Below are 20671 nucleotides of genomic sequence, written 5' to 3' on the forward strand. Positions count from 1 at the left end.
CCCAGTGGCCAGTCAGTGATTGGACAGATCCCCCTGCTGGCACTTCAAGGCCAGCGTGATCGGCTGAGGGAGACGCCCTCCACCCCCCGGTCGGCACATTTGGCCACAGGGGGACCATGGGAATCACTTCTCTTGGTACTTCTCAGCCAGTGCTCTCAGGGGGGACACAGAGCTCTTGCCTGCCCCCCCATCACCTAAGTGGAGAGTGCTACTATCAGGAGGTGCACCAGGGCTCTCAGGGGGTGCACGTGCACCCCATACACATCTCCAGAGTTTTGTGTCCTGCAGTTCTCAGCCCTGTTGGTTTTGGTTTGTGGCTACAAGTGTTAGGAAGTTGAGTCCCCATCTCTGGTATAGGTATAGGAAAGCACAGAGGGACTGTTGGGACTTTTTTTTTAGTTTGCAGGCCAAAAAACTGTAGAAATTCCTGCAGAGGAAGAAATGTGAGCTTTTATAGAGAAGACGTGGTCATTTTACAGCACAACAGTAGTAAAGACACCTTATTTCAAAGTTTGCCCCTTTCTTATTTCTGTTCGTTCAGTGGAAAATATGGAAAGGTTCTGCAAATCATGCTTAAGTGTGACCTTGAAAAATTAAGGATGTGGTTTAGGAATGAAAATGAAAACCCTGCTGGTTGCTGGTTGTTTTCTAGTTTTAATGTCAGTTAATGTACAGATTGGTTACAAAAAACAGGAACAAAACAACAGTTGATATAATTTGGAGGGCTGAGTAAGAAATTTCAGTCAATGAAATCTCAACCAAAAATGGGATGGAAAAATCAGTTTTGGAAAAACAAACAAACAAAAAATCCCCCTCACTTTCCATTTTCCAGCAAGTTCTTCTAGTGTGCAGTGGCTTCTCCTTGAGAAATTCATTGATTCCCTGAGAAATGGTGTGATTTGGAGGTTCTGCACCTGTTCAGTAGATTGTATTTATTTCTGAACCACGTGTCTCTGAATATAACTAGGGCACTAGTCCATATTCAAGGCTGCATAAAAGCCAAGTGTGACATTTTATTTAATTGTAAAGCCATTTTTCACTGATGGGGAAGCACCTTCTCCCCAGTTGTTGGATAAAAGTGAAACAGCTGCATGTTTGGGTTTGTTTTTTTTAACTTTCCAAAGCCAGCTTTTGGGGGCTGAAAGTGAATGGGAGAAAATCATCCCAAAAGATAATTTTCTTAAGTGATAAGTAATAAAAATCCAGTAATTTTACTCTCACTGGAAAGAGATGACTTCTGGCAGTACCTTTGTGCTTTAAGCTATGTTTTGCCTTGTTGCAGCATCCAGAACTCTCAAAAGGAGGGCCATGTACTAATCGCACTCCCCAAGGTAATTGTAGTTTCCAAACAATGCAGCTGTTGCACCACCCTTTGAGAGGGCTCCATGTCTGGTGGTTTTGTGGGCCAGCAGAGAGGGAGGAGGCCTTTGTTTTTCTTTGCCAGAGCTCTGCCCTCTGACAGATAGCTAGGATTAGATTCACAATGGAAACTTATGTAAATGTTGAAACGTTAAACTCTAAGATCAGTTCCATCGAACTGTGATGCATCATCAGGGGTTCTGCAAAGAGGCTGGGGTTAAAGGGAGGCAGAGCACTGCCTCTGCTGGGCTGAGTTGCCTGGCTCCACGTCAGCCCATGTGGCTCACAGAGCCAGGGATAGGGGTTCTGCAGTAATAGGAGTGATATGAAAGGGTCCCATGAGTGCAGGAAGTTTGAAAATCAGTGTCTTAAAGGGTCCACTGTATTAGTGGACTTCACAGCCCCACTTTAGGTGGTGCTTCTTTCTTTGGGATTTATACCCGTGAACCCCCTCCTGCCAGTGATGTACCATTACACTCAGGGGCCAATGCTTGCATTTTGCACCCCACCCCCATTCTTCTTGTAGCAATACTTAGTCGTGTCACGCAATAAGAACTCTAAAGGGCCCAGCCCCTCGCCTCCCTGTCAGTCTACCACTGCCCTACTGCAATTAGATACCCAAGCACTTTCTTCCAGAAATCAGAAAAAAGCAAGTCCTTTCAAGCCATGACTGGAGGATAGGTGCTTCTGGTGCCCTCCTTTTGCCTAGCAATCAGGAGATGCCTTAGGAATAGGGAAATAGATGCTCAGAGCTCTTGAAGGAGACAAGGAACTTAATCCTATGTTTCTATACATCCTGTTAGCATTTCCCAACCAGTGAGCTGTTGGGTGGCATCAGAACACCTTTTCCCTGGCTTGTTTTGGTTTGGGTAGGCATAGTCTGAGCACATCTAAAACACCAGACCTTGTCAGTGGTAATGGGGAGAAAAATAGGGTTTAGATGTGAAGGTGTGCCCAGCAGTTCTACTCAGTTAGGGTTTAGATGGCTGTATTCCTACACAATGTTAGAAGCCAGGACATTATCAGCAAAAACCTACCTACAGAGGGAGTTTGAGCACCTCCAGGGTTTAGGCAGGATTTTTTTGCAAATGCCAGTGTTTCTAAGTGAAATCTGGGACTTGGGTACTTAAAAAGGTAATTAGGCATCCAAAGTCCCCTTATTAATATTGCCCCTACTGTGCGTGGAGGCACCTTGCGAACAAGCCGGAACTATGCTTTTTTCTGTGCAAGGGCTCAGAGCGACTGCTTCCACTTTTAAATGTGCTCAGAATGGGCTGACCAGAACTTGGCTTCATGTTTGGAGCATTAATGAACAAGCATTGGCTTAGATTTAGGCTTAGGCCACATGTCATTTATATGATCTGGCTCTCACTCTATTTTCTGTCAGCCCATTGATTCATGCCTCCTTTATATTTAGAGGAAGATTGTTGACAAGTGATAGTCACTATATTAGTCCACATCTCCACATGGAATTCCAGCACCTGGTAATGGGGAATCAGCTGATGACCCTGCTGCTGTGATATTCAATTCTGCGAGCCTCTTCTCTATATTTTAATATATGATGGTGGTGTCCAGCCTTCCAACTTGATACATGGCACAGGGCTAGTCTGTGAGCCAGGTCCAGCATAGAGTCATGAATAGGATCAGTCCACGGGTGTGGTCTGACCTGTTGAATCCAGCTGGGGCCCCACACAGTCCCACATATCAGATCTGGCTGTAGTGTGACCCCACTACTAGCACAATCTAGTATTCAGAGGCCCCCTGGGTCTGGAAGTTTGATGGCAGGGAAGCAACAATTAATGCTGCCATCATTTACCCATTGCCAAATTTCCAGACCTGTAGAAATTTAACTGGATGACATGGCCTTGCAGGTTGGATCTGGCTCAAGGGCTGGAGGTGGACTCCTGCTGATATGGGATGTCATTACAAAACCATTTTGTATGCATTACTTTCAGTGAATGCAACCGGCAATCTGCTTTGCTGTTATTGTCCCCTTATAAAATTTCACTATGAATTTTGAATCATTTTGAATAATCAGAACAGATACATTAGCTTATTATAACATGAAAATATTTCTGGAAAAAATGTTGTGGCTTTTGAATCTCATAGTAAGCAGCTGGCTTATAAATAAACTGAGGAAAAAAATGTAGACATTTTTATGAGAAATTATTTTGTAATTAATTAATTTAAGGGATGATCATTCAATGATGTCCAGAAACTGTTGAATTAAATCAGTGATCTGCCTCACATTCAATAGGGAGTCCCATTTTTTTACATGTATTGTGGTGTCATCTTGCATCTGGTGGGTATTAAATCTGTCAATTGCAGCCATAAATAAAAGTGGTATAAGCCACTGCATGGGTAAGAGTGCTGCCACATTGGCTAACACTGAATATATTTTGAATGTAAATTAAAACTAGGAATTAGTTGCCATAGACAGATTCAATAAACAGAAAGGTAGGTTTAAAATTACCATGTACACATTCAAGTATCTCGTAGTGGAGTTTTTATCATTTCTTCTATTAAAAAAAAAAATCATTCATCATGGTCTGGAAGCATCACCAGATTACAGGAGGCAATAATGGACGAATTTCATACTGTATCAGGAAGAAAATATGTTTTAACTGTGGATAGGTTTGTAAATAATACGTACTTTTCATATCCATTACTTTATCCATGGAAATGAATAGAAAGAAAATTTCCAAAATGACTCCTTCCCCTCTCACATTTTATTCATAGTCCTTTATTCCCCTGGTGTGTATAAAACAAAATGAATTGGCTATCTTTTTACATCTCCTTTTCTAATGCTCTCTTGTGACTCTGCAAGTTGCCCCTTTTGCCTTTTTTTGAATAGTATTTAAAGCTTCTGGCACAGCTGGATTTCACTATGTAAAAAAACTTTCAGAGTATTATAGTGTCACTAATCATTGAAGTTACAACATTTCAAACTGCCAAACACTTCCTGGCTTTGCTTACACGCTTTATTGTGCTTTAGCAGAATGGGGTAAACATATACATGTTCTATATATCCACTGAAAAACATAGTTAAACAAAAAAGTTCCCCACTCTTCATTTCAGGCTTTTTTTTAATTTTGTAATTTGAAACTAAAGACTCTTTGAACAGTGGGTTGGAGATTGTTCTGCAAGATAAGTTCCTTGCATCACATAACCCTGACAACTCCCCAATTCCATCAAATTAATAACGAATGGATGGGAAGATAAGCGAAACTAATGGGGAGGTTACATTTTTGTGACAAAGGTTTATGGCCATTCTGAATCTCATGTTTTATTATATCCCTCCTCCTCTCTAGCATTTTATTACTATCACATCTGAGCATTCCTATATATAAGCCTAACTGTGGAGGAGAGATGATGAAAGGTAGACAGAGCTGTAGCCAACTAAGGACCTAATTCTGTGATGGTTTGTGTGCCTCCTAAGAGATGTCTCTCTGTAAACGGCTCATCTTGTGGGATGAAGCCTTACACCTTTAGTATCCATAATTAACATCTGCTGTTTCCTATTCAAACGATATTACTTAAGCATTGGAACAAGTTGATAGTGGCATCTTTCTGATTTTCTAAAATAAATTCCAGGAAATATGTCTCATCTCTATATAATCAGCAAAGAAAAAATAGAATGCTGTAAATGATCTCCAAAGTCCTCATATCATTAAATCTGAAAGGCAACTTATATTCTAATAAAGAAATGTGTTAGAAACTTCGTAATAACTTGTAGGTAGTAACTTTTCTTGACAGCACATCTTTTTCATCTGTCTGATGCTTATTAATAGTTTGCTTTAAAGATTAAGATTAAGATAAAGTAAGAGTGTGTGTGTGTGTGTGTGTGTATGGCACTGTGGCACACACACAATGAACAAATCCATTGTTCAAATTCATTGCTACAAGGGGCACTCTTAGGAAAACCCTACGTTATAATAGTTTACTGATTATAAGCCCCTTTTTTTGTTTAGAACTATCAAACTGACCATTCAGACTGATGTTTTTTCCCACTCCTGCTCTCTGCTTCAGGTTGACTTATATATAGATATATAGCTATCTCTGTATAGATAGACAGATAGATAGATACACCTATATCTATACAGATATATATGGTCTTTTAATTTTCAGTAAAAAGGATACATCCAGTTTTGATAGAGGCCAGGGGAAAATTGTTCATCTTAATGCCAATCTGCTTATCTCTGAAAAGTTCTAGCATTTCCAAGGTTTGAAGAAAGACCCCAAAAGTTTTCATCAGGAGAGTTGTTCTCCGGTCTTCAGGAAAAATTGGTCAAGTTTCTAAATCATGGAAAAATCAGCCTGCATCCATATACAATAGAGCATATTAAAAGCCCGCTGGTAAAACCTCTGAATTTCATCTGCACTGATTATGCTTCCTGCCCCTCCCTTGACCTCCTGAAGCTCCCTTCACTCCCAAAATTATGCTAGAATCTAGTTCATCGGTCAACTAGCCCATGATTTTGTGTGTAGGTTGGTAAGTTAGAACCAACACACTTTTGTCATCCCTTTTATGGTTATAAGTGATACAATTCATCTGAGTATGCAACTTCCAGTGCTTAGGGAACAAGAACTAGTACAGAACACTGCAGCATGCCTTTTCAACAATGCAGACTGCCAGGAGAACATCAAACCCTCCTTTGTCCACTGCTCTCGTTTCCTGTAAGATGATAAATCAGCTTCAAGGTGTCAGTCCTTATTGTCAAGATTCTTGGTGGCCTGGCCTCAGATATGTAAAAGATCAGTTGAAGCTTTGGAATGAAAACTGTGCTGAACAACTCCATTTATTTCATTATACAACTTTCTGGAGCTTGGGTAAAGCACAACAGCATGGTAGGCTGCTTTCTTATGGGCAGGCTCAAGACTGCTTGTGCAGGAATTAAGGGTCATCATAAACCCCTTCTGCTCCAAGTGCAATGCACAGTACTTGAATCTTGCTTTTACTTTTTCTTTTTTTAATAGCGTGCAGCACTGCCACCATAACAAGCAAATGGAAGAAAACATTCCATTGCACATACAATTCTTCCTTTGGGGAGAGGTTTTGAGAAACAAACCACTCATACCTAATATTAGTTGCATCTCCTAATGAACTTCTGAGAGGTGTTCAGGTACTGTGCAGTGAGTATAAATTCATATTAGTTGAGGACTAAACCCACAGTTTCTTCTTAAATTACAAGTTTGTTGCCATCCCATTTGAACAGATTTGTACATTATTCATACATCCTAAGAAGAAAGCTCTGCCAGGAAATAAGATGACATCTTTTTTTTCTTAGCCATCCCTAAGTTTTAACCATATTGTCATATTAATTCTGAACGGTTAAGGATATCTGTGATCAAGACTGGATTAAAGCTAAGTGTTTTGGAGAAAAAGAAAAAGTTTGTTCAGGATCTTAATACTACTTGTGCATTTTGGAGAGCAGGAGGGAAGGGATGTTCATTTAGCCACAAACTTCAGTTTTATTTAACTGGATGAAGCAAGAAGAGTTGAAGAGTTGAATCAAGAGCCCAGCTTCCAACAGCTGTTCATTGTTTCTTCTCCTGCTCTCTTCCCTGCTTTGTAGGTTTATTTTTTAGGAGGCAGCTTCTCTAGCCATATGATAGGAGGAAATCAGACTGATAACACTGAAATGTTATTAAAGCAAAACATCGTATACAAACTCTATATAATTCCGCTGCTTAGGAAAAAATGTATTTCCAGGATAACTTCAGAAATTTTGAGACATCAGGCTCTTGGCTGCTTTATATTAGGGCTGTGTGAAATTTTGACGGGTGTTTCATTTTGAAGCTGTTTCAACATGTTTCTAGCTCAAAATGAAGGGCTTCGAAACAGCTTTGAAACAAAATGAGGGCACTCAAAACATTTCAAAAGTTTTGAAATGTTTAAAGTTTCGAAGCCAGGCTTGCTTGCAGCTAAACAGAAACTAAGAAGCGGGAGGAGCAAGAGGGGGGAAGGACTGCTCTGATATTGACATCTAGCTCTTGTTTCAATTCCCCAGCCCCCCGTTTTGATTCCCCTGTTTTCTGATTGCTTCTCCAGCTGTTCCTGGAGGGCGCAGGCCCCCAATCTGTGTGCAGGGTTTCAGCAGCCTGCTGAAACCCCAGCCTGCTGCAACTAGGAAGACTGGTGCTGCTATGGGCCCCAGCCTGCTGAAACCCAGCAAGCAAATCCTGGGGCTGTGCCCCCCGGGAAGAGTTGGGGGAATGATCAGTGAGCTGGTGAATCAAACCAGGAGCTCCAGCTGACCCAGCTCCCGGACAGCATGGGATTCCCTGTCGAGCCACACCTGCACCATGGGGCAGCTGCAGCGTGGGTGCCAGCCCTGCTGCCCTGTGGTACGCGGGGGGGATCTGCCATGAGTGCTCAGAGGCCCCAGTCACTGCTGCCATTGCCAGTGCATGCAGAGCTTTTTTTTTTTAAAGTTCTACACTCGCTGGCTGCAGACCATGCAGATGACAGCATGCTGCTGCTGCTGGCTGGGGCCAGTGCCAGTACCCGAGTCTGTCCAGCGCAGCCTGCGCCAAGCACTGGGAAGAACCCAGTGCTGGCGCTGGCCCCAGCCAGCAGTGGCAGCCTGCTGTCATCCTGCATGCAGATCCAGGATCCCGTGCCCCCTGGGAGGGCTGCAGGGCTGTGCCATACTGCTCCTGGGGGGAGCAGGCCCCTGGATCTGCACGCGGGATGACAGCATACTGCCGCTGCTGGCAAGTGATACAAGTTTTGTTTTGAGCAGTTTGAGGTGCAGTTTCACAAAAACCCCTGCACCTATCTCCTTGAAACTTGGCAAGCTTCTTGCCATCATAAGGGGCTACTATTGTCATTGAAATCAGGCAAGAAATTACAAAATTATATGCATTTTAGTGATTCCCCATTATAGCCTATGGGCAAAATGTTAAAACACATTGAAACAGCATTGAAACAGTGAAACAGTTTCAACTAAATGAAACAGAACAGTGCTTTGAAACAGTGAAATGAAACACTTTCTCTTTGAAATGGCGAAACAGAACTCAAAACGAAACGGTGCTGTTTTGCACAGCCCTACTTTATATTCCTGCAGAGACTGGTGCTATTAAAAACCTAGATTCATATTTTCTTGTTTGAGTTTTCTCCACCTTAAGAAGTGCTGTTCTGCCATTAAGTTCTTTCTTTGCTGTCTTCAGAAGTGGCACCCTGGTTAGTAAATGCTTGGGGGAGGTGGAGAGGGTGGCAGTCACAAATTAACTAAACTCTACTTACTCCCTAATTAGCATATATTGATCTAAAAAGAAATCTGATAACATTTAAGCACTATCTTAGGTGATTAGCAGAAGCCAATTCTAAGTTACTTATGCTGCTTCTATTCGCATCTGGGTGAACAGACTTCTAAAGTAATATTTAGTTTAATGGGTTCTCATTATCTAGAGTAATAATTATTCCTTGCAATTTAGTATCACTAACAGTAAATAGCTTATTATCATTTAGGACTTGACAGCTTAAGTCCTGGCCCAGCTGAAATATTCTGGTATTCTCTCTCTCTCTCTCTCTCTCTCTCATTGTTCTTGTATTGGATATCATCTGTGCTGCTACTTTTTGTCTGGGGAAGGTGGTTGAGAAGAACTTACGAGAGGAAGCTGATATGTTTTCTTATAAGTTCACTTGAACGTTTTGTAGATTTTGTTTTGTGAAAATTCTTTTCATTTCTTGAAATGCCCTATGATATTTCTTTTTTCAGTATATTAGGCCTCACTAGGAACATTTGACTCTTATTCTGTGTTGGAGTTAGATGCTGGAATGTTGTGCTTTTAGATGCCTATTCATAAGGAGTTGAGCAGTTGGTTAATTAAGATCGTATAAGTGATCCCAGTGCTTTTATTGGTAAAGAAAGGAACAGTAAATAGTCAATATGCACCACATTGATTTAAGGAATTCAAGAAAGTATCTACTGCAGACACTTTTTTGAACCATGGAACATTTATCAGCAGTCTTTTCCCTTTCTCCTTATATGCTTCTCAGGTTAACCTCTCTGGAATCTTTGAGAGTGACATAAGCTTTTTAAGTGTCAACAATCCTCAGTTTATTGTTACTAATAAATTATCCAACTTTAACTTTTTTAGTGAAATAATTATTTGAAATTGACATTACCCAGTTTCCTCCTCTCTTTAGTGTCTCACACTGTCCATCTTTTAATAGCCCTTTTATAGATCTACAGGCTTTGTGTCTGAAGCATTTACCCCTTCCCATACATTCTGCGGCTGAGAAAAAACTAAGACACGCACACATACATGGCTCACAAATTTATTTTTAAAAAAATTCGCATTTCATGACTTCGTTCAGAAAGATATCCTTCTAGCACATGCTAGTTTTGGTCAAAAGCTAGGAGTTATGCTGCTTTCAGTCCATCCTTTTCATTGTTTTTAATGACAGAGCAATGAAAAATTTTACAATGCCAAGCCTATGTAAGTGTACTAAATTAGTATTTATGTTCACAACTTTAGCCATTACTAACAACATGGTGGTCAGAAGCAAGTACCAGTAAATCTGTATGCTTTATGCACTATCCATAGACATGATAGGAATGTGTTCTTTTTTGAGGGTGAAAGTCCCATATGTTTTCATTCAGATAGCTTTCAGTAAGCTTTTAAATCTTGTTAAAGACCTTGCTAAGCTTAGTTTTGAACAATTGATTGGGAAGAAACATATTTAAAACATTATCCCGTTAAGTACAAATCTTGTGTAAAGATTGAAGCTGGCAATTAAAAAAAAAATTGCAGGTTCAGAATGTAGCAAACCACAACATAAAGAGGATTGTCATCTTTTTGAGTTGAGTTGCATGATCTCTCAGATGAGTCATGTGCCTGTTTTGTTTCACAAAAGATGTTAAACAATTACTTGTTAAAATATTTTCTTATTGGTAAACCATGTGGTGCCATTTTATATTAGCAAGATTACACAAATATCAATAAATTCCCCAATTTGGGTTTGATCCTAGAGGGAATCTGCTTTGAATTTCAGAACTCATCATATTGAACTGAATGTGAATTGAAGGCACTCAGCATCAGATAGGAGAGCCTTTCATATATAAGTGTACTTTGTGTCTATCTTTTTCTGGGACCAATCCTGCAAGGTGCTAAATATCATGTTCAACACCCTGCATAATTGGAACTTGTGTTTTTTGAAGTCATAAATCTTGTTCTGTCCATTGCTTATGATCCAGGAGTTTTTCCCTTCACCGTATGTCCCTAAACTTGTTTTTTCTCAACTTCATCTTTTTCTTTGCTATATTTTGCTTGATGAGAGAGATTTATTTTGTAAACCAGTGTTCTTTTTCATTTCCTCAGTAGGGCAAGCAGAAACATACTTAAAATTTGAGCATTAACAATGCTTCCAAAAAATGCTTTGTTGCATCCAACCCTTTGGGCTAGAGACAGAAATTACACATAAACCAGTATAAGTGATCAAAAACTGATTCAAATGTGTAACACAACAGAAGTTCAGCGCGCTTAAACTGCTTTCAAAATGTCCAAAACCAGTTTAAGATAAACCTGGATGGGCGTAGTATCAGACTTAACTGATTTAGGTTAAATCAGTTTATTGAACTTGTGTCCCAGATCCCCTCTAGATTCAAGTTAACTCGCAGCCCCCCACATCCCAGGATGCTTTGTACCTTCTGCACAAACCACCCCTCACAGGGCAGGCAGATGGGTTAGCCTGGCCCAAGCTGTCTGCTCCAGCCAAACACAGAGATGTGCTTTAGCACTGCCTCAGCTTCTGACCTGAGCCATTTGCAGGCATGTGGCTGCATTTCTGGAATTAAAAGTAAATGTGTGTACATTTTCTTATTGGTTCAATCTACACAGTTTAGACTAACCTGCGAAGATTAAATGGATTCATCCTTGGGCTATGTGACTGTCTGTACTTAGCCTAGGTTCCCACAGTTGAGTTCAAAACTAAGGTACTCATAATGACAGCTTATGTTTCTTAATGCAATTAACATTTTAAATATGTAGGACTTTTAACCATTTTAATGGCAGTTACAGAAAGATGACTGATTAGATATACATATTCAAAGTGTTACTCAGATTTCATACATAAATTACCCTGTATATGCTTTTTAAAAATTCTTTAAGAAACTATGTTGCATTTTTAAATAAATTATTACTGTTTTGCCATTGCCATGATAGCCATAAAACTAAAGGAACAATAACATTGAGTTCTTTAATATTTGGATGTGCCCTTTGGGGGGACTTGATGCTTTTCCACTCAGCTGCTTCATCAGGAAATCAGGAGTAACTGATGGCAATTCAGACACCCTCTGCTACCACCATTGCTGCCATCACTTTTTCTTTTCTACCCTTTTTATGTGAAGTGATAAATAGTTCAGAATAGAGGGAGAAGTTTTATATCTGCACTTCTAATTTTGTCCGAGCCCAGAATTTTTCACTTTCCTGGGAACCATTCTATTTCAACCAACAGCCCTATCTGAAATGAAGTTAATGGTCTGAACCCATTCCCTAGTGAACAATAGCTCACAATTCAAAAACACCAAATACACGCAAAGCTGTCAGTTACTACTCAAGAGACATTCAGAACTGGGCAAATATGGATGCAGAATTACCTCACACCCTGGAGAGTGATTTTTCCAGGTGAATGTCAAGGTCATTCACAAGGCAATAGGGAAAAACATGCACTGTGTATTTGGTGTGTGCATAAACCAGTGAGAGCAGTTTCCCATATCACTACTGCGGCCTCATTGTTCATTTTGGAAAAGGGATTTATAATCTAGGATTTAAAAAATAATAATTCTTTCCCTTTCGCTGAACTCACCTGAGGGCATGGACACACACAACACTTAGAATGGTTTAAATGCAGTTTAAATCTTAAGTGAACAGGCATACACGCCTGTTAAATCAGTTTAAATCCACCTGGAAGGGTTTGAAAATGTACGTGGAAAATCAACTACCATTTGAACTAGTTCACTGTAAACCAGTTATTACATGTGGATACCAAGCCTTCTGTGACATGGCTCTGATTAGTCCTCCAGGCATCCCACACTACATTAACTCCCACAACGCACACACTGCTGCAACTGGCCACTCTGGTATGTAGCCAGAACTCTGGGCTCCCGCCCCCCACCTTCTTCTCCCTTTCATTGGCACTTTCTATCAATGAGTATTGATAAAAATACTTATATTGTATTTTTTGTACAGTAAATCTATCTTTCTAACAGCCATCTCTGTCCGCACTACCTACTTGACCACAGACTCTTTTCATTAGGGACCTACCTAAATCATGGCAAAAGTTTGTGGCACAGTAGCACCTTTACTCTTGCTCTTTTGGCCATGTCCTCTCCGCACACCCCCCCTCCCCCGAGTGGCCAAGAGGCAATTAATGCCATGGCTTTAATGCAGCCAGGGGGAGGTGTGCAACAAAAAGGACAAGATTAAAGGCAGCGATGCACCGTAAACACCTACTGTGATTTAGATAGGTCCCTACTTATCATGCTCCTCCAACGCCTGAGAACCAAAAAGGAGGGCTCCAAGCACTTCTCTCCACCTCCCCTTCCCTCCCCACAAATCAGGCATGTATACTGCAGACTTTGGTCATATGCAGGCTGTTGAAGTTTGAGATCATGTTTAGGAAACAGAAAAGTGACAACACCAGCAGCAACAGATTACCCACGCCTGGGACTTCCAAAGCATAAGTACAATCATTCTCCCCTTCCCTCTCCCCACACGCCCCCAGCCCACCCATTGAGGGACATGCTGTGCTGGGTGCTCACTCCCACATCCTGCCCTCTGATATCAGAGCAACAGCTCTTTCACAACATTGTGAAAAAGTTCCCAATCTCTGACATTTTGGAATGGTTGAGTTGTTATGAGCATCTGCACCCTGCTTATTATCCATTTGTCTGGCAGTAGGTGTCAGCAAACTATAATAAGGCATTGTTATTAGTGGGTAGGTATATTAGAAATAATACATACCCCAAGGGAAATCCTAGCCCCACTGCAGTCAGGGAGAATTTAGCCATTTACTTCAAAAGATAAGACTTTATACCATAAATGTTTTTCACGTAACAAATTGGAGAGATGTAATAAGCATATCCTTTGACTGTATCGTCTGCTTGCTAATGCATTTTCCCAGGATTTAGTTTAGCATGTCAAAACTTTGATAAGGTTCAAGTGGCTGCCATGTTTTAAAATGAACCCATTACAAAAATGGTTACTCCTTTCCATTAAATCACTGGTTGATTTGTTTGATGGTCACATCAAGGTGATAAACCAACTCCTTTATTTATTTACGTACTTACTTCTTTGCCTACTTATTTATTTCATTGAGATTTCCATTTTCTCCATAATATCGAGTTTCATTAACAAAAAACAAAACAAAAAAACACTGGAAGCTTGCCTCTACAGCACGGGTGGGCAAAATGCGGCCACCAAGCCATTCTATCCAGCCCACAGGGCCCCTAAAAAAATTTAGAAAATTAATATTTAACTGCCCCTGCCTGCCTGTCATGTGGCCCTCTATGGCTTGCCATAACTCAGTAAGTGGTCCTCTGCCCGAAATAATTGCCTGCCCCTGCTCTACAGAATAACTAGAACTGAAATAGCTAAACTAACTAATTTTAATTCAAAGCTTTAGTGATTTCTGTGCACCTCTGTGTGCTAACATATATTTTGGAATAAGAGTGCCTCATTTTGAAATAATGAAGTCAGCCAAAATTCAGGTTTGTGCCAAAATAACTAGAGGTGTGAATTACAACTGATTTACTTATTTTGGTTTCAGTTGCTGTGTCTCTAGCTATTAAGACTGTACAAAACAACTTAGAACGTGAAGGGAATGTAGTGTTTTCTGGATCTCAAAGAGCCCGAAACAATATCTGAGAAGTGTGAACTACCCTGTACCTCAGTGGGATGGTAGTTCAAATATCTAGCTATGGCAGTTTAAAAAGTCTGTTAACTATTCATAGTATTGAATACAGTTCTGCTCCATCTGCTGTGAATAGTGTCTCTTTTTGGTAGCATGAATTGATGGCATGTGGGAAAAGGTCAACACTTTTTTTCTAAATTTCAGTGTACAGCCAAAAAGCTTGGAAGGGTGGAATAGAATCTAGTTTTTTGAGCTGCCCAAAATCAGTCAAGGGATAGTGGCTCGTCCTATAAACCCAAACGGCCAGCCTTTACTCCCAGAATAGCAAAGGCCAAGCTTTTCTCTGGCAGTGAGTGTAAACTAGGCAGTCTCCTGCCTGGCTGTCATGGCTTCTGATTCTCCCTCTCTACAAAGGATCTCCTCCCTCTCCTGCTTCTCCCTCTGGAGATATTCAAGCAGATACAAGAACATCAGTAACATGGTACTTTTCCCAAACATCTCCACATGGCCATGGCAACTGGAAACAGTATATATGATACATCTTAACAAAAGCTTGGGATCTAATACCCTAACACGGCTGACCCCACTGCACCTGTCTTTTGTGCTTCTGCCTTAATCAGACCTACGCTAAAACAATTATGAACTCCATGGAGTACCCCAGGGTAAACTATTTTTTATTTCTGCCCGTGCTGTGAAAGGCTTCTTATTCTGGTATTTCAAATGGCTGGGACCATGAGTTTTTGGGAGAGCTTGAGAAAGGAACACCACACTCCCCTTCCCCCTACTGAAGTCCTCCAAAATTACCTGGGACCAGTTGTCAGCTATTTTAGACATTAAAAGTAAGTCACAGCTCTAATGCTTTGTCTCAGGACCATTTAGGGCTGTGAATGCCAGTAGGTAGCAGATCCCTGGCTCCCTGTGCTTTCTTCTGTTCTTTAGTTGCGTCATCAAATTGCAGAACATTGTGGGGTGGGGTGTGATTAGGGGTAGGGGCAAGTTTTGTTTTATTAGTTCATTTTGAAAAATAAAGTGTTCAGCCAATGTTTGTAAGTTTAAAAATTGAATTCTTCCTGAAAGTTGTATAGATGGCTCTGTTACAAATATAGTATAAATGTGATACTGTTGTGCATACTTATAGTACTTGTGGTTGCCCAAAATAAATGTCTTTATTTCTTCTCTCTCCTCCCCCAAGATTTCTTTTGACCTGGCAGAATATACTGCTGATGTTGATGGAGTTGGCACTTTACGGCTTTTGGATGCTATTAAGACATGTGGCCTTATCAACTCTGTGAAGTTCTACCAAGCCTCAACCAGTGAACTTTTTGGGAAAGTGCAAGAAATACCACAAAAGGAGACCACTCCTTTTTACCCAAGATCGCCATATGGTGAGTATTCTTAGCGTGTGTATGCCTGGCTGTCCACTGTGCTCATGTTTCGGGGCTGAAGTAATTTGGGTGTGAGATTAAAATGAAAATAGAACAAAAGTGACTAGACATGTTTAGAGGCATACCTTTATGAATTACTATATAAAAAGCATTTACTGCCATTGCCTGAGGGTTGCAAATTACCATTTCACTTCACAAAACCTTGTTCATTCAAATCTGGAATGGAGAATTCTTTTCAAAAGATTGAGGGGAGGAGTAGTCCTTTCTTCATGAAGGATTGTAAGATAGCACTGAAGTGATAAGGTTTCATATTTTTTGTTGCCTAAATGAAAATCTCCCAAGAGCTCACTTGTCTCATGAACTTGCATTAAATTTGAAACACTTATTAAAGCAATGTGCATGGAAGACTATAGTGATAAAGTTTCAAATCAGTTTGAATGCTAAGGCACCAGATTTTCTCTCTTATTCCCCCAATGTCATTTTTTTTTTATTAGCAGAGGTCACCACAGTGGCATATTTCACACGCTCTGGCTGTGTTAATTATATTGTAAAAGAAAAAGTGCTATGCTTGTGTGTGCATAAGAAAACAAGTGAGAGGTGCTTAAATACTTCCTGACCAGCACTACAGCTATATAGAAAAGACTATTTTCTCATTCAGTTACTGTTTATTAGGCTGGATTTTTTTTCATGGTGAAACATGACACACTAAGGGAATTAATCAAACTCTTAATTTGCTTTGTTGAAAGGTGGACTTTATTCACTCTGTGTATATGTAGTAGGTGTGCATATGTGTGTATTTCATATATATTTTATACACAAGCATTAGGGTATGTATATAATATTTTGAATTTTTTTTTAGGAGCAGCAAAACTGTATGCCTACTGGATTGTGGTGAACTTCAGGGAGGCCTACAATCTGTTTGCTGTGAATGGCATTCTCTTCAATCATGAGAGTCCCAGGAGAGGTTAGAAAATCTTTGAAAAACTCTATTACCACCCCATTGTACATCTGAGCAGTAAAAAAGAAGCAATATATCCACAGGTTTCATTTAAATTTACCAGTGTTCTAAAGCAGAGGTTTCTAACTCCCAGCTTGCTTGATGTGTTTATATGACCCCCAAGATAGATTTAGCGTCTGCAGAATGCATGCCTTCACTTTCAAACATAAATTCTATTTCCAACCCCTTTTGGTTTTGACTTTATCCTTCTGCATATAAGCTAAACTAGTACTGTCCTAGATTAATCGAAACAGTCTCTGTGAATTTGCCTATTCACCTTGATAGGTGTGTTAATGCTAACTTGTAAAGATGACATTTAAAAGACCAGTATTTAAAATGCTAGAGTAGGCAATTGCACGTGGAAAGGAGGCAAAATTTAATGCCTACTTTGCACACAAATAACAAATAAAGGGGTAAAAATAATAATTTTTTGAAATTCATAGGTGCTGAATTCATCCTAGTATGTATAAGACTGTGGATTAAAGAACACCTCATTTCACAAGACTGTGAAAGTTCTTTCTCAGGGCTGCAAGCTATCTTTTATTGTAATACCAGTTAGTCCTTAATACCAATATGAATGGGTAGAATACAGATGATTGTATACTCCATTTAATAACTATTTTCTTCCCAGTAAAAATGAACAGTTAATACTAATCTGGAATGTAAATTATGCACCAGAGTTTTCACCACAGTGAAAATTTTCTACTACCCATAAACTTCTAGAATTATATTCAAGTGTACTGTTTAAGAAAATAATTGAATTAAAACAAGAAGCCAGATTTTCACTTTAGAAACATTTTCTTGTCATCTGTCACTAATGAAAAGTAAATCCAAGTTATAGGGAAATATAATTACGTAAATTCCATTCTAGCACAAAACTCTATAATGGTGATGATACAGACAGATATATCATAAACTATAATTGCAACTCAATTAGAATAGTGTAGATCCCAGGCACATGTAGGCTAGGGACAGAAATTGCACATAATCTGACTTAAGTGATCAGAAACTGTTTTAAACCTGTAACAGAACAGAAGCCCAGCGCACATAAACCAGTTTCAAAATGCCGAAAACTGGTTTAAGATAAACCTGGTTCAATGCAGTATCAGACTGAACTGATTTGGGTCAAACCAGTTTATGAAACTTCGGTCCCAGACCCCCTTCCTGGTTCAAGTTAAATCACAGTCCCTCAGCATCCCAGCATGCTTTCCAGCCCTGGGCTGGGGTGGGCTGTCTGCTCCAAAAAGCAGTCTCTTTGCTTCCTAGCTGGAGCAGTGAGGGCTGGCTGACGAGGGAGGTTGGGGCAGGCGGGGAGGGGGGCAAACCCAGCTGGGGAAGCAGTCCAGTCTACAGGGGGGAAGGGAGGGACATTCCCTACTACAAACCCTGACTGGGGTCTGGGACTAGGGAGGAGGAGTTAAACACCCCTTCCCTTGCTCAAACTTACTGCTGGCTGCGGACTACAAATCTCAGAGGCACCTGGAAGCACGAAGAGGAAGTGATAAGCAACCCTGCAGAGTCCTGATGGTGTAATTCTGGACTGCAAAGCACAGAGACCTCAGGGGAGCAGGAAGAGGAAGTGAACACACAGCCAGAGAGCTGTGCTCTAGCACCCCCGGCTTCTGGGCTGAGCCAGTGCAGACGTGTGGCGTCATTTCCTAAATCAAAAGTAAACATCTATTTACTTCTGTTTCAATTTAATCTGTGCAGTTTAGACTAACCTACAAAGACTGAATCAATTCAGCCTCAGGTTGTTTTAGTTGTCATACTTGGCCTTAAACACAGCTTTTGCAATGGTCATTTTTGGGGTCATTTACTAATGTACAATTTGGTAGCTTATCAGAGCTAGAATCACTTTCTTACTGTATCAAATCCTTGACTGCTGCAAATTGATACCACATATCCACTTTTTTGTAGGACTGCACAAGTGGTGCAGAACAACAGAGAGTCAGCCACAATCTTTTATATCCTTTGGTACCAGGTTAAGGAAAAAGTACATATTTAAGAAAATTGTTAAATTATTTTATTTAATTTAAGTCCAAATTATTTGACTTTTGTAGAAGTAAGCACTGTCATAGACTTTCACTAGAAACAGTATTCTGGGTTTTTATAGTAATTTGGCACTTGGATTGACACAATAGTGTTTAATTACTATGAACTGCAAAGTAAGATTGATATATGTGCCAGGGGACTCAAGCTTAGTATGTGGAAGCTGTTCTCTGTGCTGTCTAGTGTAGGGCGTGGACATATCATTGCAGGTTAAATAACTACTGGGGCCCTGATCCTGGCACTTATCTTTATGTGCCCCATTTAAATTGGTGGTGCTCTATGTGTCATCACCACTCTATCCATGCATTGTATATGGCAGGATCCTTACAATTCCATGAAAAACTCCACTCAGTTTCCATAGAGAAAACACCACCAAATTATGGAGCTGATAGAATATGGCTTAACTCCATTTCTACACCACTGCAATGCAGTTGGTTTTCAGTGACATTTAAGTGGTACAAAACCTGAATAAAGCTGTATTAAATAAAGCTCATAGTAGTTTTGTTGATCGCATTAACTTTTGGATTCTGCAGTTCCCCCTTCATGCATTTCAAGCCCACTATAGTTTCACAATGTTAAATAGCTGCATGATATTATCCATTTGCATACCTGATTTATGGGGTGATGAGTGTATACTTTATGCAGTAGTAAACAAGTCACTGCAGTATATTCTAGTGATGTCATGGGATTTGATACCAGGAATATCCAGATTGCTATACATATTTTGAGTTAGTACAGGGTGATACAATTGAAAACAGATCAACCAGCATAAAAAATGGCAAGAAAAAAATAAAATCAACAGTCTTTTTGTATAACAGGACAAGCAATGACAGATTCTTGCATTTCTGGTATGCCTTAAGAATTAAAGGGTCAACCGTACATCATCTAAATTAATTTTCAAGTCAGGATGCCTTCTAAAAACTGTTGCCATTTTGAAGAAGAAGAAACATTTCAGTACCCGTTCCTGCTTTCTATCCATTAGGCTGTACTGGCATTCTGTTCCAGCTTTGAGACCAGTCCAACGCAGCTTCCAGTCCTAAACCTCCTCCTGATACTTTTAATGTCCCTAAGGACATTGCAAGTTTGTGATTTAAAGTTACAAGCGTTGCTTTTACTAGGGGAAAAAAATCCACATTTGCCATGAACAGGGAGCCCTTTCTTAGAAATGGATTCAGCCTTGCTTCATTACAACAGGAACATAAGCAATGAAAGTAGCAGTAACCACAGATTGGTGCCATTTTGCTACAGTTTTAGTGTCAGAATGTCTAAAAAGAGCTAAAGTAACTTCTTAATAGCCATTCATAACTTTTATAACTTTACAAAGATAACAATTTGTGTTGTCTGGGAAGGAAAATGTATAAAAATAGTGAAAAATGCCGGAAAGTAGTTTGCTTGCCAATTTAAGAGGTTGGAAAGGTAAAAGCAGACAAAACTGAATTCCTTCAAATATTGTATGGTATTAGTACTGTAGGTTCCGTGTTCCACTGAGCCATTAAGAGACAATTCTACATCGAGGGTGGTGTTGGAATGCATCAAGCTTGGGGGTCTGTGGGAAGCAGTGTGCCCAGTGATCTGATGAGGAGTTAGACTGATGTATGCTAGGTCCCAAGGGCCTAAGTACAGACAGTCAAAAAGCCCAAGGCTGAATTGATTCAGTCTTTGCATGTTAGTCTAAGCTGCAGAGACTAAATTGAAATAGAAGTAAACAGACATTTACATTTGATTGAGGAAATGCAGCCACATGCCTACAGTGGCTCAGGCCAGAAGCCAAGAGGCGGTAGAACACTACTTTCTGGCACCAGCATGGGCTGTGTGTTTCTGCTGCCCCCAAGGTCTCTGGGATTTGTAGTCCGAAATAACAGCAGCAGGACTCTGAGGGTTGCTTATCTGTTCATCCTGCTTCCAGCTGCCTCTAGGATTTGTAGTCCACAGTTGCAGCCAGCAGGAAGTTTGAGTGGGCGAAGTGGTCTTTTAAGCCCCAAGCCCCATCCCCCCAGCCCCAAATGCCAGTCTCAGGGA

General features: G+C 40.3%; 1 protein-coding gene across 1 annotated transcript in view; it reads left to right on the forward strand.

Moving 5' to 3' along the window:
* GMDS (GDP-mannose 4,6-dehydratase) overlaps positions 1-20671 on the forward strand; it is a 663276-nt gene that overhangs the window by 260354 nt on the left and 382251 nt on the right. The window contains exons 5-6 of the mRNA XM_019521870.1: positions 15414-15606; positions 16466-16570. Of these exons, the coding sequence (XP_019377415.1) occupies positions 15414-15606; positions 16466-16570 (298 nt within the window). The remainder of the gene's footprint in view (positions 1-15413; positions 15607-16465; positions 16571-20671) is intronic.

The sequence above is a fragment of the Gavialis gangeticus genome, unplaced genomic scaffold, assembly GCF_001723915.1.
Source record: "Gavialis gangeticus isolate Ggan-Ray unplaced genomic scaffold, GavGan_comp1, whole genome shotgun sequence".
Lineage (NCBI taxonomy): Eukaryota > Metazoa > Chordata > Crocodylia > Gavialidae > Gavialis > Gavialis gangeticus.